At 39.3% G+C, this 24596-nt stretch overlaps 1 protein-coding gene across 11 annotated transcripts in view; it reads left to right on the plus strand.

Annotated features, from left to right (window-relative positions):
• The first annotated feature begins 214 nt into the window (after positions 1–214).
• Positions 215–24596, plus strand: part of LOC132618401 (transcriptional corepressor LEUNIG-like) — a 29965-nt gene continuing 5583 nt past the window's right edge. For 3 of the 11 annotated variants that reach the window (XR_009574084.1, XR_009574085.1, XR_009574086.1), the window contains exons 1-8: positions 247–547; positions 3272–3372; positions 20949–21037; positions 21121–21198; positions 21624–21778; positions 22267–22315; positions 22398–22479; positions 23519–23616. Coding sequence is in view for 7 of the 11 variants with exons in the window: in XM_060333460.1 (XP_060189443.1) it covers positions 522–547; positions 3272–3372; positions 20949–21037; positions 21121–21198; positions 21624–21778; positions 22267–22315; positions 22398–22479; positions 23482–23606 (705 nt within the window). In the remaining 4 variants the exon portion in view is untranslated. Of the gene's footprint in view, positions 548–1486; positions 3062–3271; positions 3373–20948; positions 21038–21120; positions 21199–21623; positions 21779–22266; positions 22316–22397; positions 22480–22753; positions 23030–23481; positions 23862–24596 lie in introns of those variants that run through there. The other 8 variants (XM_060333461.1, XR_009574082.1, XM_060333460.1 and 5 more) reach the window with 8 other exon arrangements.

The raw sequence follows: 24596 nt of genomic DNA on the forward strand, positions 1-24596 counted from the left end.
AGCGTAATTTAAATTAACTGATTAAATAAGAAAATTCTATAATTTTTAAAGAAATATCTTAGTTGTGAAGACAAAAGAAGAATACTTTTATTATTTTTTATGTTTTAACCAAGTAGTGCATATGGTTTGTTCTTTATTTACTAGCCAAATAAACTATAAATTATCACCCATCATTCATTTTAATGCATGTTTAACATACCATATTTTTATATTGCACACACTTTATAATGATTTTTTTTTCCATTTTAGTAGTTAATCATTTTTTTTTTTTTGCATCCTTTTTCTCTTGTTTCTTTTCTCCCTCACACTATTATCAAGTCAACATAATATTTTTGTTTTTTTGTGTCTTATCTTCCATTTGGTTTTTTGCATGAAACTCTCAATTATAAATTCTCCACAAACTATTATATCTTCACTCTCATATTCTCCTCTTTCTCCATTGTTATCTCAATTTCCTTTCTTTCTCTTCTCTATTCTATTTTTCTTTTTCTTTCTTGAAGTGAGGCTGAATATTTGGGATCATGGACTCATGGGATGCTCAAAAGATGTGAGTTTATAAGTGAAACTGTTTTTTAATTAACCTTTATGATGTTCTTTTTCCTTTTATGTTACTCATAATTTTAGGGTTACTTTATATCATGTGCATACTTGATTTTTTTTTTTGTCAAAGAAATTTTTGTAAAACATGATTTATCTTGGAAAAGCTTTTTTGGAGAAAGTTTTCGATAATGTTTTCATGACTTTTACAAGTTGAAAGAAAAATGTATAAGTATTGGTTGAAGCAAGTGATGTAAAATGAGCATTGAATAAAAGAAAAATGATTTTTACTAGTGGTATTAACATATCGGGTTATATTTGGACCTATTAAAATGGATCGAACCAATAAGGAGTTGGATTAAAAACTATTCAATTTTTGCTTGGGCAAAAACTTGGTGAGTTATGAGAGAAAACTTTGTATGTCAATGAGGTACAAATAATGGGTCATAACTTAACCAATCGAGTTCAAGAATGCTTTTCATTTTTTTTTTCTCTTGTAATTTTTTTGTTACAAAATCAAGCTATTTATCATTAAATAATCAAATAGACCATACCAAAAAAGACATTTTATGTTTTTATTTTTTTTTATTTTTTATGTTTTGATGTGTTTTCTTGTGAGTCAATTTGGACTAAAGACCAAATTGGACCAAACTTCAATAGGTTATTTGGATCATGCGCAAAATGACACGTCAACGAATATAAATTTAATTCATTTTGTATAAATCTGGGCAGGTTAGATAGATTTATATTTTAATAAAGGAAAAAAGTTGATTTGTCCTTACACTATTGGGCCTTTAACGGAGTTACAACCTAAGAATGATTTTAAAATATAGTCAAAAGGAGTAAATATTAGTTTTTTTTTTTGGGGGGGGGGGGGGGGGGGAGGACATGATGTGGGTGCTAGTAATTTAAATGACCCAACTCTGGACCATATGATCCGAAATACACCTAAGGCCCAAAGTAAAGGCAAGTTATAGATAAACCCTAGTATTCAACACATATTTATAACAACCTTTCCTACTTTTCATAATTTAGAATCCTTAGAAAACATCTTTTCATTTTCTTGGAGAACAGGGGACTCGATTTTCTTCTCCAGCAAAGCAACGTCGGAGCTTCAGTGAACTAGAGTAACCAACAATGACGCACAAACCACTGCACGTCCCCTCTTCTCTGCCTCTTTCTTCTTCTTTTGCTTGAATCTCCGATGATAGTCGGAGAAAATTTCAGCTCTGGCGGGTATTCACTAGAATCAAGTCACGCACCACCACTACTCTGCGTTTCACCACTTTTCCCCCCTTGCTCGGTGGTTTTGGCTGGAGTTATTCGCTGAAATTTCATTGGCCGTATCGTTCTTTGTTTACAGATCTAGAAAAGACCTTTACCCTGCCATCATTTTCTGATCAAACACATATCAAAATCTCTGCGCACATCCTCTCTTCTTTATCTCCTCTGCCCCTCAGATCGTCACACCGTGTGAATCTTACTAGAAACACACTTAAAATTTTTAGATCTAACTTTCTCTCTTTTCGTTTTCTTGGAGAACAATTGACTCTGCCTTCTTCTCCGGCAAAACAACGCCCGAGCTCCGACGAACTAGATTAACCAACGACACCGCTCAAATCACTGCTAGTCCCCTCTCCTCTTCCTCTTTCTTCTTCTTTTGCTCGAACCTCTGATGATAACTGGAGAAAATTTCAGATCTGGCCGGTATTCACTAAAATCTGGTTACGCACCACCACTACTCCGCGTTTCACTACTATTTCCCCCCTTGCTCTGTGTTTTTGGCCTGAGTTTTTGCTGAAATTTCGTAGGCTGTATCATTTTTTTTTTTGGCCATAGTCATTTTTTAGATCAGGAAACGACCCCTCTTCTGCCATCATTTTCCGGTCAAACAAAGATCTACTCACGTTCTCTTTTATTGTATTTACTCCATCCCTCACATCGTCACACCAACGTGAAGCTCACCGGATACACACTTAAAAGTTTTAGATCCTTTTTTTAAAAAAAAAAAATCTTGGAGAATAGCCGATTCAGCCATTTTCTCCGGTAAAGCAATGCCAGAGCTCTAGCGAATTAGATTAACCAAAGAAGATGCACAAACCACTGCTCGTCCCCTCTCCTATGCCTCTTTAATTTCTTCATCATTTGCTCGAATTCCCGATGATGGCTGGAGAAAATTTCAGATCTGGATGGTATTCGCTAGAATTGGGCCACGCACCATCATTGCTGCGCGTTTCACCACAGTTTTCTCTTGCTCCGTGGTTTTGGCCGGCATTTTTTGCTAAAATTTTGTCGGTCGTATCTTTCTTTGGCGACCCCTACCACGCCATTATTTTCTGGTCAAACAAAAAATGGGAATATCCATTCACATCCTCTCTTTTAATCTCCTCCACCCCTCACATCGTCACACCACCGTGAACACACTTAAAACCTTCAGATCTAACTAAAAAATTAACCGGATCTGAAAGTCATTGCCGGAGAGTATATTTTTTCCGTGCTAAGTTTGTCGTTATTTATACATTGTGTAAGTAGTGTATTATAACTATATAATATGTGTATAATTAGTGTGTAGGGGCATATTTGAACTTTTAAAATAGTATAGGGGCACATTTAAGCTTTTTCCTTTTAATAAATATACAGACGACATAATAAAGATATTTTAGGGAAAACGGTTCACATCAACTAATTATATTCTATTTTCCTCTAATTTTCTTGATTTGTGGGAAATTTTTAGGCTTGACAAATATATCCATGATTACTTGATTAAGAAGGGGATGATTAAGACTGCTGAGACATTTGCTGGTGAAGCTAATGTGACTAATCCCATGGATGTTGGTAAGTCTTTCTTTAAACTTTGAACTAATTACTGTGCTTTAATAGGGATTATCATTCATTCAATTAAAAGTTGTTTCGTGTAACCTAATTGTGGGTAGGATGCCTATGTCACACCCCTTGAAGTGGGCCCCTTCCCCAGTCCCTGCCTTGGCTTTTGGGTGACTTTTTTTTAATTTCTTTTTGAGTGGACACACAGGGTTTAAGAAATAAAGAAAGTTGACACAAATTAAATTTATGTGTCATCGGGGGGCTGGGGAGGGGGGGGGGGGGGGGCGAGATTTAAGAAAGAAAGCAGTATTGTGCTTACTGATTATTGACAGATATGTGAACTGATTACTTTGCTTTAATAGTGATTATCTTTCAATTAAAAGTTCTCGGTGTTGGAACGGTCTATAAAGAAAAGAGGGAATGGTGATAGATAACAATGTCGTTTTTAAATATTGTGGTGCACTTATCTAAGTTCAATCTTTTCTCGAAAGTGCTTTTCCTGTTTCTAGAATTGTATTAACTAGTGAATTTGACGGCGCTTCGCACGGTATAATAATAAATTTAGAATGATCTTTTTATAAATTAAGTGGGGATAAAAAGATAAGTTTTTTCTTTGCTCAACCCTAAGACATTGTTTTTACCAACAATGGAGTTAATTAAACAAAAAACAAAAAATAAAAATAAAAAAAATAAAGAGAAGAGTTCTCACAATAAATTGACACCCTAGAAATTGATCAAAAGGAAAAATAGTTAACTTTTTAGATTGAGGAACCAATGTAACTCAAATATAGGTATTAATCAATTTATACACAAATGTCATTCATTCATGAACAGAAACTCATTATTATTAAAAAAAAAACTGGAGAATTGAATAGGCAATATGAAAGTATTTGTAGATGTTAATTAAATTACATATACATTTAAAGAAATTGCGAATAATCTAACTCCAATACCCTTATTATTTTATATAAATATTTCATAGTCAACAATTAAAACTTATGGAGGAAGATCCTAATTTTCCAAGAACGTCCATAATAATTCTTGAATAAATTAAATTCTAATAATGTCAAATGGCTATAATTTTCATTGGGAAAAATAAAATTCTAGATGTGAAGGATAATCCGTTTAGACAAATATACATTGGTTTTCAAAGAATGAAACATTAATGGAGCATAAATAATATATCGAATAATATAACCAGCAACTAAACTTATTTACTTGCCTAAAATTTTCAACTGATAAATACAAAAGAAATGATGAATGAGTTTCAGTGTCATGCTATTGCGCACTAAACTTCAAAGTAACAAAAATATAGTTTTGCTTTTGCTCTGAGAAGAAGATCGGACCATCAAATAATGTGGTGCAGTAGATGGGTGTCACGACCCGGCTAGGGGCCGCGACGGGTACCCGTGCTAACCACCGAGCACCACTCGTGTTACTACTCCTTAGCCTCTTTATCAATCAATTATCCCCTTCATACTTAATTTATAAGAAAACCCTTTTTCATTTGGAACCAAAAACATTGTATATACTTGAGCCCTATAGGCTAGCAAAATAATACATATATGTACATACATACAAAATGACCCTTCCATGAGACCATACAACCCACATCGAGTATCTACCAGCCTCTATGGAACGACATATACAATTACACACAAAATATCATCATAGGTACCTCCGGAGCAATGGAGGGCTCTCAATCAACTGGCAACTCTAAGAATCTGGAGCAATGTCCCCTCCCTGTCTACCTGTGGGCATGAACACAGCGTCCAAAGAAAAAGGACGTCAGTACGAACATTGTACTGAGTATGAGAGGCATAAACAGTGAAAGAATACATGAATAATATAGAGAAGCATCATCATAAACATCTAGATCTGACTACTGATCATAAAAGAAGTAATGCATGCTGTCTTACTCATACTCATCATCATGACATATATGCATCATACACAAGCTGCCCGTTCATATCGGAACGGTGTGATAATCAATAATAGTAGCCCGCGTCCAGGCCTCTCGCCTCCGGGGTACCATCTCATGTCGCCTACTAGTGGTGTCTGCCCATGCCCGGAGGTCATGGTGTCTCCGTATAGCTGCCCGCCTTGGCGGTGACTGCCCGGCCACTAGGCACGGTGTAAAATGCTCATGACATGCTCAATGCAAAATACTCATAATAATATGGTCATCATAAAATACTCATCTTATCATGATATGTATATAAGGCTCAAGATCAACTTTATTCTATCGGGGTGACGTAAGGTCGTAATCTCCCGGTTACATTATGGAACCATTATGGACATTCTGCCTCACCTTGAAAGGACTAGTACATAAGGTGAGTGTAGGCAAGGAATAACATCCTCATATCGTATAGCTTATCTCATATAGACATTCATAGGCATAAGCTTTTAACTTCTTAGAAGGTGAGAGCTCAGGAAAGGAATAGGGATTAAAGCTAAGAGATTCATGCCATTAGAAGGAAGGACTAGCCTCACATACCTTTGTCGTTTAGCTAAGCTATCGGTCACTCGTTCCCCTCCGATGTCACGTTGTCACCTTCATTAAAGAATGCGAAGTACATTAGCTAATTAACTATAAGAACGCGTCGCTAGTTCTAGGAAAAATTGGGCAGCACTTCCTTTGTTTGTACTACTTTTCCCATGTTCTATATCAACTCCCAACATTCATAATACTACTCACAATATCACAATCAACAATCGTCATCTATGTGCATTTAGCAAAATCCACCATTTTCTTCCAATTAACTCATGTTTAGGGTTATAGCTCATTATCGCTTTTCGCATACATAAAGCTCATTGCATAGCCTAAACATCATTCACAACATGTTCATAATCACCACATTCCAACATCCGTGATTCAATCCCACTATCATCCAATTGTGTCTACTCACTCAAAATACCTCATTTTCTATGTTCTTCTACATTTCAAGCATCTAAGATTTCTAATACCTTAAACAACATGGGATGATCATAAAACTCACCTTGAATGATGGTTGAACAAGCCTTGAAAGAGAATACCTCTTTAGCACCAAAACCCTACTTCACTCTTTCTTTAATTTCCTTGAAGAAGATGAGCTTTACTTGAATCTACACACTTGATTTCATGTAATTGATGTTGTTGATCTTGGTTTTGTTTTGATATCTCTTATAGGTGGATGTTGGAGAGATTTCTAGAGATTTCCTTAGCCAACAAGATGGAAAAAATGATTTTTGGACGAGTTGGGTACATTAAAAAGGGGTCCAGAATTTTCTGGACCGGCACGACATGCGACACACTTCGCGAGTCGCGGATATGCTCCGCGAGTCGCAGGTTGTGTCGCGGATCTTGCCAGACGACCGACCCTCACTGGCACAATCCGCGATGAAGTGGCATGGTCGCGGGTCGTGTCCGCGAGTCGCAGGTGGTGTCGCGGAGTGTGCCAGAAGTTGATATTATTTTACCCCGAAACGGTTTGTCGTAGAATGGCCATAACATTTGATCCCGATATGCGGTGAGGGCCCACGACCTATGGTTCGAAAGCTCTTTCAGTTATCTACAACTTCCATCCTGATGAGGGTTTCCCAAATTCCAACTTTAAAATGGAGTTTTGGCCCCTCCAAACCAGATCCTCCGAAAATGTTTCCTTAACTCGCCCTTTTTGGATGGCTTATGCCCATATTTGGCTTATGGGTCCTTCCTGAAACCTACTTGGCACTCAATTACCAACATAAGGGGCATTATAATTCTTCTCCTAAATATCATTAAGACATCACTAGTTCGATACTCGAAATCGTCCTTCGCCAGTCGATTCACTGTGCACGAACAAAATTGTTTCCGAGGTGTAACATTCTCCCCCCTTGGGAACATTCGTCCTCGAATGTTAAACTATGCGGGATTCTACGAAAATTTTGCCAGAGTTTCCCCTGTACTATGGCACTACTAACCTGTCACAAGAACCCATAATGTCATCGCCTCACAGGGCTACGTCACAATAGCAACATATTTGTGGCCACACACGACCAAAATCATAAAAATTAATGTATACGTACCTTATCTCGCTGGCGTTTCGTCTTGGATTTCTCCTGGGGGTTGGAATAAGTGCGGATACTTTGACTTCATACTCTCTTCCGCTTCCCAAGTCATTTCTTCCCGAATGTTGTTCCGCCACAGGACCTTAACTGAAGCTACCTCTTTGTTTCGAAGCTTTCGCACTTGACTATCTAAGATGGAAATAGGCACTTCTTCATAAGTTAACTTTTCCGCTATTTGCACATCATCTATCGGGACAATCTTTGTGGGATCTCCAACACACTTGCGGAGCATCGAAACATGAAAGACTGGATGGATTGATTCAAGCTCTGAAGGCAACTCTAATTCATAGGCTACTTGTCCCACCTTGCGGATGATTTTGTAGGGTCCGATATACCTCGGACTTAGCTTCCCTTTCTTGCCAAATCTCATCACCTCCTTCATTGGCGACACTTTCAAGAACACCCAATCATGAATCTGAAACTCTAAACCTCGTCGGCGGTTGTCCGCATAGGACTTTTGGCGACTTTGGGCTGTCAACAACCGATCTCGAATCACCTTAACCTTTTCTATTACTTGCTGGACCAATTCAGGCCCCACTAATTGTGCTTCTCCTACTTCGAACCATCCGATTGGAGATCTACATTTACTTCCGTATAACGCTTCGTATGAAGCCATTTGTATACTAGAATGATAGCTGTTATTATATGAAAATTCAATGAGAGGTAAATGATCATCCCAGCTACCACCAAAATCTAACACACACGCCCGTAGTATATCTTCTAAGGTTTGAATGGTACGCTCGGCTTGCCCATCAGTCTTTGGATGAAATGCTGTGCTAAATTTCACTTGCGTGCGCAAACCTTCTTGAAAAGACTTCCAGAACTTAGCTGTAAACTGTGCTCCCCTGTCTGTGATAATAGACAATGGTATGCCATGGAGCCGCACGATTTCCTTGAGATATAGCCTTGCATAGTCCTCTGCTGCGTACGTCGTTTTGACTGGGAGAAAATGGGCTGCTTTTGTCAATCTATCCACGATCACCCATATCGAATCATACTTGCCCCGAGAGCGAGGTAATCCCACAATGAAATCCATGTTGATCACTTCCCATTTCCAAGTAGGTATTTCTATAGCCTGCAATAAGCCTCCCGGCTTCTGATGCTCAACTTTCACTTGTTGGCAATTTGGGCATTGAGCTACGAATTCCGCTATATCTCTTTTCATACCATCCCACCAATACATTATCTTTAGATCATGATACATTTTGGTCGCACCTGGGTGAATAGAGTACCGAGTACAATGTGCTTCTTCTAGGATTCGTCGGCGCAGATCCGCCACATTCGACACGCACAATCTTCCTCGGTATCTGAGAATCCCATCACTAGAAACTTCAAACGAAGAGTTTTCTTTTCCATGAGATACGTCTCTATAATGACATAACGGAGGATCTTCGCGTTGCCGTTCTTTCACTTCCATAACCAAGGACGAAACTGCAGAATCTTTGATAATAGTACTTGCCTCATCCGCATCAAGCACACGTACTCCAAGATTAGCCAACTGATGGATCTCTTGAACCATCTCTCTCCTTTCCGGAGGGACTTCACATAAACTGCCCATTGATCGGCGGCTAAGTGCATCGGCTACTACATTGGCTTTCCCGGGGTGGTACAAAATGTCAACATCATAATCTTTCAATAGTTCTAACCACCGCCTCTGTCGCAGATTCAATTCCTTCTGCTTGAAAATGTACTGGAGGCTCTTGTGATCTGTATAGATATCCACGTGCACACCATACAAGTAATGTCTCCACATTTTTAAGGCATGAATGACTGCAGCCAATTCGAGATCATGCGTTGGGTAATTCTTTTCATGCTTCCGCAATTGTCTCGAAGCGTATGCAATAACCTTACCATGCTGCATCAATACACATCCTAATCCGACACCCGAAGCATCGCAATACACCACGTAACCATCTGATCCTTCTGGAAGTGTTAAAACTGGAGCTGAGGTTAACCTGTCTTTCAATTTTTGGAAACTACGCTCACAAGCGTCGTTCCATTGGAATTTAGCTGCCTTCTGGGTTAGTCTCGTCAATAGGCTGAGATGGATGAAAATCCCTCTACAAACCTCCTGTAATGGCCTGCCAAACCCAGGAAACTATGAACTTCTGTGGGCGTCGTAGGCCTTGGCCAAGTTTTCACCGCTTCAATCTTCTGAGTATCAACTCGAATACCATCATCAGAAATAACATGGCCTAGAAATTTTACCGAATTCAGCCATAACTCGCACTTTGAAAATGCCAAGAACAATTCTCAAATGATCTGCATGTTCCGATTCCGTGCAAGAATACACCAGAATATCTTCGATAAATATGATCACAAATAGATCCAAGAGAGGCCTGAATATGTTGTTCATCAAATTCATAAATACAGCCGGAGCATTAGTCAACCCGAATGACATCACTCGAAATTCATAGTGGCCATATCTCGTTCTGAAAGCCGTTTTAGGAATATCCGCTTCTCTAACTCTCACCTGATGGTAGCCCGACCTCAAATCTATCTTGGAAAACCACTTAGCACCTTGCAATTGATCGAACAAATCATCAATCCTTGGGAGAGGATATCTGTTCTTTATCGTCGCCTTGTTCAATTGCCTATAGTCAATGCACATTCGTAGCGAGCCGTTTTTCTTTCTCACAAACAAGACCGGTGCTGCCCACGGTGATGAACTGGGTCTAATGAATCCCTTTTCGAGCAAGTCCTTCAATTGTGCCTTTAGTTCTTTCAACTCTGCCGGAGCCATCCGATAAGGAGGAATAGAAATAGTCTTTGTGTCTGGCAACACATCAATAGCGAACTCAATTTCTCTTTCTGGTGGAAGACCTGGAAGTTCATCCGGGAATATGTCTGGAAATTCATTCACCATCGGAACTGACTGAAAAGTTGGCGGCTCTGCCGCGGTGTCGTGAACCCGAACTAAATGATAAATATAGCCCTTCGCTATCATCTTCCTTGCCTTGAGGTAGGAAATAAACCTACCCTTTGGCGATGCTGCATTACCCTTCCATTCAAGCACGGGCTCTCCCGGAAATTGGAATCGAACCACTTTTGTCCGGCAATCAACATTTGCATAACACGATGCCAACCAATCCATACCCATGATTATATCGAAGTCAATCATTTCTAGCTCAATCAGATCAGCTTGGGTCTGACGATCACATATCACAATAATACAATTTCTGTATACCCGTCTTGCTATCACGGGTTCACCAACCAGAGTAAGTACCTCAAAGGGTTTAATGAGCTCGGGTTTCACCCCAGCACAACCGGCAACATATGGAGTAATATAAGAAAATGTAGAACCCGGATCTATCAACGCATACACATCACGGGAGAATATAGACAATATACCTGTGACAACATCTGGGGAAGACTCAAGATCCTGTCGCCCAGCTAGAGCATATACACGAGGCTGAACAACACCTGAAGTGGATGCTCCCCCTCTACCTCTGCCTCTACCTGCTGTCATCTGGGGAGTCTGTGTTATCTGGCGCGCTGACGAAGAACCCACTGCTGAACCTGTGGGCTTTGTCCCAGGCCTATCTCTCGCTGAGGGGCAGTCCCTCATTATGTGACCGACTTGCCCGCAGGTATAGCAAGCATCCGAACCTAGGTGACACTGTCCCGAATGTAGCCTACCGCACTGATTACACCGCGGTACTGGGGTTCTCCTCTGACCCTGATCTTTCCTGAACTGAAAATCTGAGGCTCTCAAACTCTGTCCCTGACCTGGTTGAAAAGAACGATCGGACCTCCTGTTTGGGAATCTGGGAGGTGCACTGGTCGCTGACTGACCTGAGTGCCTGGAATGCGGCTGCCTTGGTCTCCCTCTATACTCACTGCTCTCTCCCACAGATCTAGCTCTTTTGCTTGGCCTCCTATCACTGTCGCGGTCACCCCTCTGTTGTGGTTGTCGCCCCTCCAAATTCTGAGCATGAGCCTGTATCCGGGAAATGTCCATCCCATCTTGCAAAGAGGCTGTCAAACACTCTCTAAATAAATGTGGTCCCAAACCACTCACAAACCTATGTACCCGATCTCCCATGTCGGCCACCATGGCCGGAGCATATCTAGCCAAGGAGTTGAACTGCATGCTATACTCTCGGGCACTCATATTCCTTTGCCTCAAGTTCAGAAACCGATCCGCTCTAGGTCGGCGGACCTCGGGTGGCAAATAATGGCGAGTAAAAGTATCTACAAACTCTTGCCAAACCGGAGGAGACGCATTCTCCCCTCTTGATAATACCCAATTGTTGTACCATAATACCGCCAAATCCCGGAGTCTATAGGATGCCAACTCCACGAATTCAGTCTCGGAGGCATGGACAACCCTCAATGGCCTTAATATATCATCGATAAAACCTTGTGGATCTTCCTCCGGCTTTGACCCGAAGAACTCTGGAGGATTTGGACTCATAAAATCACGGGCCTTTGTACTTGCTGCCCGGTCACTTGAACCCACATTCTGTCGTTGTGCTTGTGCACCCATTAACTGGGTCAATAACTGAATAGCCTCGGTCATTTGTTGGCCCGAGGCAACCGACGGAGGAATTGGAGCTGGGGTTCCTGCTTGCTCTTTCACATTGGGTAAGGTAGAAGAAGAAGTGGGATTGGCATGCGAGGAAGTGGCACCCTGAGCCTCGCTATGTCCCAACTCAACTGGGGGTTCTCGACTGGTGCCTTCACCGGCGGCATTTAATATCGCGCGGATTTGCTTCTTCTTTGGCGGCATCGCTGAAACCATAACACACAATTAGAATAAAGGAAATCTTACATTACGGTCTTATCACACGATCTCGTAGAAGAAAGATGGTCATTTAACCTAGATGCCCCATAGCCTCTTATTTATTGATGTGGCTCGCAACACACCATAAACAAGACTCTAGTAGACACTGCTCGTAGACACTCCCTAAGACCGAACTGCTCTGATACCACTTTTGTCACGACCCGGCTAGGGGCCGCGACGGGTACCCGTGCTAACCACCGAGCACCACTCGTGTTACTACTCCTTAGCCTCTTTATCAATCAATTATCCCCTTCATACTTAATTTATAAGAAAACCCTTTTTCATTTGGAACCAAAAGCATTGTATATACTTGAGCCCTATGGGCTAGCAAAATAATACATATATGTACATACATACAAAATGACCCTTCCATGAGACCATACAACCCACATCGAGTATCTACGAGCCTCTATGGAACGACATATACAATTACACACAAAATATCATTATAGGCACCTCCGGAGCAATGGAGGGCTCTCAATCAACTGGCAACTCTAAAGAAAAAGGACGTCAGTACGAACATTGTACTGAGTATGAGAGGCATAAACAGTGAAAGAATACATGAATAATATAGAGAAGCATCATCATAAACATCTAGATCTGACTATGATCATAAAAGAAGTAATGCATGCTGTCTTACTCATACTCATCATCATGACATATATGCATCATACACAAGCTGCCCGTTCATATCGAAACGGTGTGATAATCAATAATAGTAGCCCGCGTCCAGGCCTCTCGCCTCCGGGGTACCATCTCATGCCGCCCACTAGTGGTGTCTGCCCATGCCCGGAGGTCATGGTGTCTCCGTATAGCTGCCCGCCTTGGCGGTGACTGCCCGGCCACTAGGCACGGTGTAACATGCTCATGACATGCTCAATGCAAAATAGTCATAATAATATGGTCATCATAAAATACTCATCTTATCATGATATGTATATAAGGCTCAAGATCAACTTTATTCTATCGGGGTGACGTAAGGTCGTAATCTCCCGGTTACATTATGGAACCATTATGGACATTCTGCCTCACCTTGAAAAGACTAGTACATAAGGTGAGTGTAGGCAAGGAATAACATCCTCATATCGTATAGCTTATCTCATATAGACATTCATAGGCATAAGCTTTTAACTTCTTAGACGGTGAGAGCTCAGGAAAGGAATAGGGATTAAAGCTAAGAGATTCATGCCATTAGAAGGAAGGACTAGCCTCACATACCTTTGTCGTTTAGCTAAGCTATCGGTCACTCGTTCCCCTCCGATGTCACGTTGTCACCTTCATTAAAGAATGCGAAGTACATTAGCTAATTAACTATAAGAACGCGTCGCTAGTTCTAGGAAAAATTGGGCATAATTTCCTTTGTTTGTACTACTTTTCCCATGTTCTATATCAACTCCCAACATTCACAATACTACTCACAATATCACAATCAACAATCGTCATCTATGTGCATTTAGCAAAATCCACCATTTTCTTCCAATTAACTCATGTTTAGGGTTATAGCTCATTATCGTTTTTCGCATACATAAAGCTCATTGCATAGCCTAAACATCATTCACAACATGTTCATAATCACCACATTCCAACATCCGTGATTCAATCCCACTATCATCCAATTGTGCCTACTCACTCAAAATACCTCATTTTCTATGTTCTTCTACATTTCAAGCATCTAAGCTTTCTAATACCTTAAAAACATGGGATGATCTTAAAATTCACCTTGGATGATGGTTGAACAAGCCTTGAAAGAGAATACCTCTTTAGCACCAAATCCCTACTTCACTCTTTCTTGAATTTCCTTGAAGAAGATGAGCTTTACTTGAATCTACACAGTTGATTTCATGTAATTGATGTTGTTGATCTTGGTTTTCTTTTGATATCTCTTATAGGTGGATGTTGGAGAGAGTTCTAGAGATTTCCTTAGCCAACAAGATGGAAAAAATGATTTTTGGACGAGTTGGGTACATTAAAAAGGGGTCCAGAATTTTCTGGACCGGCACGACATGCGACACACTTCGCGAGTCGCGGATATGCTCCGCGAGTCGCAGGTCGTGTCGCGGATCTTGCCAGACGACCGACCCTCACTGGCACAATCCGCGATGAAGTGGCGTGGTCGCGGGTCGTGTCCGCGAGTCGCAGGTGGTGTCGCGGAGTGTGCCAGAAGTTGATATTATTTTACCCCGAAACGGTCTGTCGTAGAATGGCCATAACCTTTGATCCCGATATGCGGTGAGGGCCCATGACCTATGGTTAGAAAGCTCTTTCAGTTATCTACAACTTCCATCCTGAGGCGGGTTTCCCAAATTCCAACTTTAAAATGGAGTTTTGGCCCCTCCAAACCAGATCCTCCAAAAATGTTTCCCTAACTCGCCCTTTTTGGATGGCTTATGCCCATATTTGGCTTATGGGTCCTTCCTGAAACCTACTTGGCACTCAATTACCAACATAAGAGGCATTATAATTCTTCTCCTAAATATGGTTAAGACATCACTAGTTCGATACTCGAAATCGTCCTTCGCCAGTTGATTCACTGTGCACGAACAAAAATTTTTCCGAGGTGTAACAATGGGGTTGCTCCTTCCTTAACCAGAGGTTTCGGGTTCGATCCCTGTGTATAGAAAAATCCTTAATAGGGAACGCTTTCCCCGATCAGTCCCTACGCTGTACGAATCTGGATACAATCGAGCCAACAGGTAGGAAGCCCAAAAAAAAGAAGATAGGATGTTATTTACAAGAAAAATCTATAAAAGTCCTCCCGTTTGAAGTTTTTATATCCACCTGCAAGTAATTTTTTTCCAGCACATGCACATCATTATTAAAGAAGTAGATGTTATTATCTCAAATCCCTGAATCCATAAATATAGAGCTCAATATTGTTATAGAAATGTTAAAATTTCTAGCGGCATAAGAAACAAAAATTTCAAGGCTGTCAATAAAAACATACTTTCAAAATCAAAAGTATCAAACTATAATAAAACTTATAAAAAAACAATAAATATATATATATATATATATATATATATATATATATATATATATATATATATATATTTGTTTTTGGTAACTGAACTTTCCATTGATTACCAAAGTAAGAGTTACAAAACAGTAGCTTTAGCCATCACAGCCAGCTATCCCACAAATCTGATCTCCTAACGTCCTCTAAAACAAAAACCAAACTACATCTAATTAAACTTAAGAGCCAGCAGTTTGGCTTTGATTCTGTCATGAGCCCTCACTATACAGGTGTAAGCAATCTCTTTAGCTATGCTATTACATTCTCTTGCTTTATGCTCAAATAATCTCTGATTCCTCTCCATCCAGATGGCATGGGAAACTTCTGCATACACCATTTTAAAGATTTGAGGCATCTGTGCCCTCCCCTTTGCATTTTTGAGATACCAGTCCTTATGAGCTTGCAAATTAGTTGAGCGATGAGCCTGCAGTTGTAACCAATGCAACAGAATAGTCCATAAATAATCAGCAAAGGAGCACTCAGCAAACAAGTGGTTTCTGGTTTCATCTTCAGACTGGTAAAGCACACATTTAGGATTTGCGCTAATCCCCTATTTCAGAAGCCTGTCCACCGCTAGTAATCTCCCATGCATTTGTAACCACATGGTGAACCTTGCCTTTGGTCTAGCTGTATTTTGGAATAGTAGGCATTTCCAGTCTGCTCTCTTTAAATTTCTAATCAGTTGCAAGTATGCTTGTCTAATGAAACTTTGCCCAGGCTTTGGTCTGAATTGAGTAAGTTGTAGATTTTCCCTGGATTCTATAATCGTTTTGACAATCCAACAAGCTTGTCCAGGAATCTTCATATCCTCCAGTTGTTGATTCTTGATATAATAGGTATGAATCCACCTAATCCATAGCCTATCCACCTTATGAGCTAAATCCCAACAATTTTTAGGAGCAGCAGCTCTGTTCCATATTTGAATGTTTACTAAGTTTAGGCCATCAGCTGACTTTGGAACACACACTTTTTCCCAAGCCAGTAGTGCCTTCTTAGTGATAGTATTGACACCCGACCAGAGGTAGCTTCTACAGTTTGCATCAATGACATGTAATACCTTGGAAGAGATAATAAACAACTGAGACCAATATGATTGAATACCAAAAACTACAGTTTGCACTAGCTGAGCTCTTCCAGCGTATGATAATTTCTTTGCAGTCCAGGAGGATATTCTTGCCTCTATCTTGCTTATGAGTGGTTGCCATTGAAGAAGAGTGGTTTTTTTTGTGAATAGAGGCACCCCAAGATATTTAAAAGGCAGTTCCCCACAAGTAAAACCCAGCTGTAGTAAGATAGACTCTTTCTCAACTTCAGGAACTCCACCAAATTACAGAGAACTTTTTCCAAGGTTGGCTTGCAACCTAGAAGCTTGAGAAAACACATTGAAACATTTATACATAGCAGAGACAGAATTAATATCACCGCTAGTGAAGCGAAGCAAGCCATCCCCAAAGCAAAGATGAGTTATTCCCAATTTTGCACACCTTGGGTGATACTTAAACATCTTATCTTCCTTAAGTTCAGTGAGTTTCCTGCTCAAAAAATCCATAGCTATTGCAAATAAATAAGGGGACAAGGGGTCCCCTTGTCTTAATCCCTTAGCATCATTAAAAGTTTCTGTATGTTCCCCATTCACCAAAATAGAATAACTCACTGTTTTGACACATTTAAGCACCCATTGCACAAATTTTCTAGGGAATCCCATTTCAGTCATGACTTGCTCAAGGTAGACCCACTCAACTGAGTCATAGGCTTTTTGCAAATCAATTTTAAGCATGCACCTGGGAGAAATATGCTTCTTAGTATATCCTTTAACAAGTTCGTGGGCAAGGATAATATTATCAACAATCTTTCTCCCAGGAATGAAGCCTGATTGTGTCTCATTTATCACATTGGCAATCACTTTTTGAACCATGTTAGCCAGAACCTTCGATATAATCTTATAAAGGACAGTGCAGCATGCTATAGGCTTGTATTCTTGTTCTCCACCTTGGGGACTAGGGTGATGGAAGTTCAATGGTCTGAACATCTTGCCAGTTGAAAAATAATTTCTGAACAGAAGCAAATATATCATTCTTAATAATTGGCCACACCTGCTTGAAAAAAATAAGCATTAAATCCATCTACCCCTGGGGATTTGTCATCTCCAATTGCCTTCAATCCCTCTAATATCTCGGCCTCTATAACCTCTTCACACAACGAAATCTGCTGACTATGTGAGAGTTTAGGCCCCTTTTTCATTGTGTTCTTGTCAACAGCTTTTAACACTGCAGTTGACGAGCGCATTAACCCCTTATAAAATTGCCCAATCTCTATCTTGATCTCTTCAGGATCAGTGAGCTTCACCCCAGCTATGGAAGTAATTTTTGAAATCATTTTCTTGTGGGTTCTTTCCTTCAGTACAACAGTAAAATACTTGGTGTTAGAGTCTCCTAATTGGATCCACTTGGCTCTAGATTTTTGCTTTAACGCACTTTCTTCTATGAGAGTCCACTTCTCTAGGTTAACTATTGTATCCTTCTCCTGGCTAAGCAGAGCATCAGAGTAACCAGTAATCAGCTGGGCCTGTATAGTTTCCAGGTCTAGTCTAGCCTGTTCAATTTTCTGTGTTATGCTTCTAAATTCTCTGTTGTTAAGCTGTTCAGTTTTGGCCTGAGCTGCTTGAGCTTAAGCCAAGTATTCTTCATTGGATCTGAAACCAGTTGTTCTTTCCACACCTTCTCTACTATCTCGTTAAATTCAAGGTGTTGTACCCAAACATTAAAGAACTTGAAAGGGGTCTTGACATTCCACCTAGTTACTATCAAGTCCAATAACATTGAGGAGTGATCAGATACAGATGGTAGGTCATATTCAGTGCTTACCTGGCCCCATTTGATCAGCCAGTCATAGTTTCCAAATAATCTATCAAGTCTGCAACAAATTCTATTACCTCCTGCTTGTTTGTTAGTCCATGTATAATAGTTGCCTTTCCATGGAAGTTTATGAATTCTAGTATTATCTAAACAGTCAGCAAACTCTTGAGTCTCATTTGTAGTTACAGGATTCCCATATAATCGGTCAGCTGAGTATAGAATAGCATTAAAATCACCTCCTACTAGCATGGCAAGCTAACTATTTGAGAGAGTGCAACTAACTGCTCCCATAACCTTCTTCTCAATTTAGTAGGATTGAACCCATATATAATAGTCAAAAGTGTGCTAGTTCCATCACTTCTTTGCTTAGCTAGGTAGTGAATAAATTGCGCGTCACTTCTGATAAGTTCAACTTCATACCAGGTCTGGTCCCACGCAACCCATACCCTTCCATTAGTTGCATCCTGGCAATTATTCAGATGTCCCCAAATAGGCACCACACTCTGAAGAACCATGTTGGCTTTGTGCTGTTTAACTCTTGTCTCCACCAAACCAGCCAACTTTCTTTGCTTTACTCTAATGTAATTCTTGAGTTCTTTTTTCTTATATCTCTTGTTTATTCCCCTGACATTCCATATCAACCAAGTCATGATTATTGGCTAGATCATCCAATGTCAGGAGGGATTGAACCTTGTTTTCTCTGATCCTCTTTTCTACCAGGATTTTGACCCTTCTTTGGTGGTTTGGATCCCAATAAAGGAAAATTACTTAAGTTCATCTCAGGGCTAGCTTGTATGGCTGCTGCCTTGTCCTGGCTAGTCTGCCTTTCACCTATTCTGGGGCTCACCCTATTCCCCTCCTTATATAAATGCATAAAGTCTTGTTGCTCAGTACTAGAGGAGCCAATGTGCTCCTGAGTATTACTATCCCCCCCTCTTCTAGAGAAACTATTTTCATCTTGGCCCCTTGTTACATCAGTTGATGCAATACCTTTGTGACCTGCCATGGGAGCAGCCACCACTGCTGTCTCACCCTGGCTGTCACTTGGAGGAGCTACTTGCACTTGTTCTTTAGTGATCTGTAGACCATTATTTTTAGGACCTACTGCTGGCCCAATTTTAGCTTGCCATCCCACCATAGCCCTTCTGCCTCTCCTCCTTCTAGGTGGCTGCTCAGCTACCACACCTTTAGGTGCAGGTTGTGGCTTAGTGGCACAGTTATGACCAATCTTCAAGCATGCGCTACAATACTCTGGTTTCCATTCGTAGAGCACCTCTTGCTGGAACATGGTGCCATTAGGTTCCATGACTGGAATTTCAGTCATAAGAGCCTTAGTGACATTAATCTCAATTAGCACCTGAGCAAAGGAGATCCTAGTCTGTTTAGCCATACACTCATCAGCATAAAGGGTTGTACCCAAGAGACTTGCAATTCGACTAAGAGAGTTTTCACTCCAACAACTCAAAGGCAATATAGGAAATTTGACCTAGAGTGGGATATCCGTGAGAAACTCTTTAGTTAGGTCAAAATCCGGTGTCCATGGTTTCAGTATGATCGGCCGCCCACCAATAGTATACGGTCTAAAGTAAAATATTTGATGCATATCAGTCATTTGATGAAATTTCACAATGTAATAACCTCCTTCATGGAGGAACAAATCTTGTTGAGCTACATCAGACCAAGTATTAGCATTCGAACCCTCTGCAACATCTTCCACAATAGGGGTTTTCAATCCCGAAGTCAAGATGCTATCTATAAATCTCTCACATATAGTTCTTGAACATTAGGATAGGGGAATATCAAGAGTTTAATGAGTGAAAAGAAATGATTATAAGAAAATAAATCATGGGTAATTATCAATTTTATTTTTTCAATTAATATTCTATTTATTTTGCACATGCTACAACAAATTGACCATAATTCACCGTGAGAAGTCATTCAATGATTCTCTTCTTTCAAACAATGCATCACCCAAAATTTCATTGTATACACAGAAACTCTACTGCTTGAAAATTAAGGAAGAAATGAGAAAGGGAAAATTAAAGACAAAAATCGAGGAGAAATGAAAAGCAAATTGCTCTTCTCAAAAAGTAACATTGATGCAGCAATTACCACCGAGCTGCAAATAGAAAGTCAACCTGCAAAAAAGAACATCTAAAGTCAATAAAACGTGAAAATTGTTATAAACAAAAAATGATAAAAAGAAATACCACAAACTAACAGAAACTAAAGGCTAACAAAGATTCAAAGCACAATTGATATTGCAATTATAAACATTTGTAGTTGAAAGAGTGGGGAGCAAGTAGACTTCTCCTGCACCAAAGTACGTGCCTTTTATAAGATCCCTTATGTGAAATGGATATTTAATTGTTCAATGGAATTGGAAAGGTCATAGCTTATGAGTTATGACTCATATCCATAAAACAAACAAATAAATGTTTCGATTTTTTTTTTCCAATGCAAATAAATGGGGAAAAGCCAAAAATCCCTAGGATATGAGGAGAAGATGAAAAGCATAGTCATTACTCCATATTAGTTTCTCAGTTTTAAAAAATAATTATGGAGGAAAGAGACTTTTAATTTTTTAATAATTAATATAAACTAAACTTATAGGATGGAGGAGGAAAAAATATGCAAAAATAGGAGAAAAATAAATAAATAGATTTCTTGTCCTTAGAGAGTTAACACATCACCTTGTCTATGCCTAGCTTTATTTTTTTATATATATATATATATAGATTGCTCTTCTTTATTTTGGAGGGATATGCATGTCAAAGTGACTGATCATTTTATTTTTGAAGCGATGAGTTAGTGTACCATTATTTAAGTCTGAGACTTTTTTCAGTTATCAAATCTCCGGAGGGTTTTCTGGCAGAATGGTGGAATGTATTTTTTGATATACATTCCGAGAGTGCTCACGAATCCTATGCTGAGGTGTTACTTTAAATTTCTTAAGTTAAATTCATCATTCTTTTAGACTACTATAACCTAACCGCATGATTTTTTTTAATTTCCAGGCTGCACAGGCTATGGACAATGTGGTACCTTATATCTATTCTATTGTGCCAACATCTTCCCCTCATTCTGCTAGACCAGTTAACTCTCCTACCGTGCAGTCGTTTGGTCCAAATTTTATAGGTTATAATTAGGGGTGTTAATAGAAAGTTACTTGGGCTAAAATGGGCTAAACTGCGGGTCATAGTCCAATTTGTCCAATTCTTACTAAGTTTTAATTTATTTGGTTGTTCTTTTATAATTTTTAAGTGCCTAATAAAATTATTATTTTTCTTTATTATGGCTATATATAACATATCAATATTTTTTTTAAAAAAAAATATCTTGACAAGGTTTGATGGCTCAAATTGGGCTATATATTAGCTCAATTTTTAGTTGGACTGAAATGGATTGGGCTAAAATAGCCTAAGCTAAGACCTGGCCAAATTTGAACGGGTTGGACGAGTCATATTCTCATGGGCTAATTTTCACCTCTATTGATGCCACTCGTTTGTTCCAACTATAGGCACATAATATATCTCCTGTGGTGCCGGCCTTTAGACCTGAGAAATCGCAAGATAAGTGTCATCTTTTGACAGCCGATGACGAAGTGACATCTAATTTAAAGTCTCTTGAGACGGATCTTCCAAGTCAGAGGGTGCCATTTGTAACCAATTCTAGGTAACTGTAACCGTTTCTATGTAACAACATTTTATGTTTATTGCTAATACGGACGAACTTTCCCGCATGTCTTTTACCGTGTTTTCCTTGTTCACTTAATTTCATCTTATATCTGTTCTGCGTTGTTCTTGTACACAAACATGTTTCTGTTGGGTTTGTGCAACTATTATGACTGTAAAATTGAATTTATCCAATTCTCTAGGTTAATCTTTCTAGATAACTACCGTCAGACCTCACTATAGCTACCATCCTCTACAATAACATTTCACTATAACGATCATATGTTCTGTGGAACCGGTCTTTCATGTTATGTTATTCTATAACAACATTTCGCTACAACATCAAAAAATATCGGAATAAACGACATTGTTATAGAGATGTCTTACTGTAGTTATTGCTAAGATATGGCATAGTGAAAGCATCAGTTTGGTTGTTGAAGTTCGTGAATCAGAAAATTTCTAACTCCTTTTGATGTATGTGTCCTACAGCCTTCCAATGGATCACATTCCAAATATGTTTCAACAGTCGGAGGCCAAAGTATGTTTACATTTCCGAGACGACAGTGGATTCTTTTTACAAAAAAGTCGTGACACAACTGACAAAGTTTTATTCCTTCCAGGAACGAACTATGCAGATGGAACCAAATCCCAATACCCCTGGAAGTGCTACGCTTCCAAGGCCAGAAGAACCTTCTGAAGCAGGTTCGTTTTGTATTGGTTTTAACTACTTTGCGTTTATGCTTTATAATCTCTTGTCTTTGGTCTTGATAACACATGTGAGATCACCTAAGTAATTACTACGCTTATATGTCGACTTAACATGCATTAAGATAGTAAATTCTGCAAGAAAAACTTCTTCGTTGGAGAAATCAGTTGAATACTTTCTAGAACTCTTAAATACATTGTGCAGAATGAGCTCATTGTTGTGTGTGCATTGTGTGTCTAATCATGAACATCAAATATTTGTGTTGATTAGGTTTCAGCATCATTCATGTCCGGCTTTAAGGATATGAAATATTTCTGCTAAGATGGGGTTTCGTTTGGAGTAAACAAGATCTCTCGGTACATAACTAAATGTATCTGCAGCCTGGATTATTTGGTTATTATAGAAGTGAATAAGGGTTTGTTGGTATGACGAATCTTTTTTCCAGAAAATAAGTGATTTTCCTACTCATTTTCTTTTATTTGGTACACAAGTTGAAAAATGTCAATTTAAGAACAGTTTTTATAGGTTTTTAAATTCGGAGTGCAACTTCTGGTGGTTTGAGGGTTGGAGGGTGGGGGGGTTGGGGGGGAGGGGGACGGGTGGGTTTGGTGGATAGTGCGGAGTTTGGGTTGGGGATGTGTTGCTGTGTTTTTTCATTGATCCTCAAAATGTTTTCCCTCAAACTTTTAAGGAAAACATTTTCCTTCAAACTTTTAAGGAAACATTTTTCTCCATTTTCTCCTATATTGAGGAAAACATTTTCCAGAGGAAACCGTTTTCCCAAGATATTTAGTGCAACCAAACAAGGAAAATAGGTAAACATTTTCTGTCATACCAAACATATCCTAAAAGAATTGCCTATCAAAGAATGCATTTTGAACCAGAACAAAAAAAGAATGTCAACTTTTGTTAGTGTATGAAAACATTAAGGCTGTTGGATGATCTAATTGTCTTTTATTATCCCTCAAGGACAATTAAATAGTTCTCTATTATAGCAGAAACTCATATCAGATTCTCTGCTGATCTTCCTATCAGGCTCTTCCTTTGGCTCTTGCTCTATGATGCAGCAAACTCCTTAATCAAATCAAGATATCACGGTTTCCGGATCTTCCTCTTGGCATGATATTAAGAAGGTGATAACTTGAGAAAGCTTATCATTCATTAGCTATAAGCTTATCATTCATTAGTTATTATACAGTACATGTAGGCTATAGCCTTGAGAAAAGACAAATGATTTTCTTTACTTCTTGATCATTTTAAGCATTTAACTTTTTTTGTAATCCAAACTTTACTCATGAATACTTGACCATAAGTCGAAGACCATTAGATGTTGTTGCTTTCTCCCAATTATTAAATGGCTGTTGAGATTGGGGAGAAATAGTTCTTCAAGAACGATCTTGTTATTACTTTTCCTACAAGCGGGAAATATGGCAATATCATTATAGTGCACAAGCTGAAGTGCATTGCCTTAGTTAAGCTTTTGAGGATTGCATTTGGTATTCATATATCAGCGACCTTGATCATTGATGATGATGATTAAGTTTTTATAGTTAGACTCCAAATAGTATTATAGAAATTGGTCATCGATGTTTTGAAGAAACTTTATACTAATGATACTTGTACTCAAGTCTATTATTAGGATTATAATAGATAGCATTCTCTCTTGGTCGTGAATAAGCATTTCTTAGATTAGAGAGAAGTCTAGTCAATCAGATCTACAAATTTAGTGTCAAAATGATAAGGGCAGCCAGGTGATGAAGTATTCCACATTCACGCAGGGTTTGGAGAAAGGTCGTACCCTAAAGGGGTATAATGTAGACAGCTACCCTGATGCAAGCATCGATGGCTGATTCCTCGACTTGAATCCGTTACAAATTTGTTGTTTCTCCAAGGATCCCCTTCTTACCGTCGATCTTTTCTGGTAAAGATTTTCTAACAGGTGATTTGTTTCTGTTTGGTCTCTTGAGACTACCTCAAGAGTAGAGTGCTTAGGTTCGGGAAAGTTTCTGCATTGCGATATTCAAATCACATAAGGTGGGATGAAAGGGAAAAGGACAAACTATTTCCCAAGTAGAGGAGACTACATCCTCACTGTGCATCATCTGGTGGATAG

This window comes from Lycium barbarum, chromosome 11, assembly GCF_019175385.1.
Source record: "Lycium barbarum isolate Lr01 chromosome 11, ASM1917538v2, whole genome shotgun sequence".
Lineage (NCBI taxonomy): Eukaryota > Viridiplantae > Streptophyta > Magnoliopsida > Solanales > Solanaceae > Lycium > Lycium barbarum.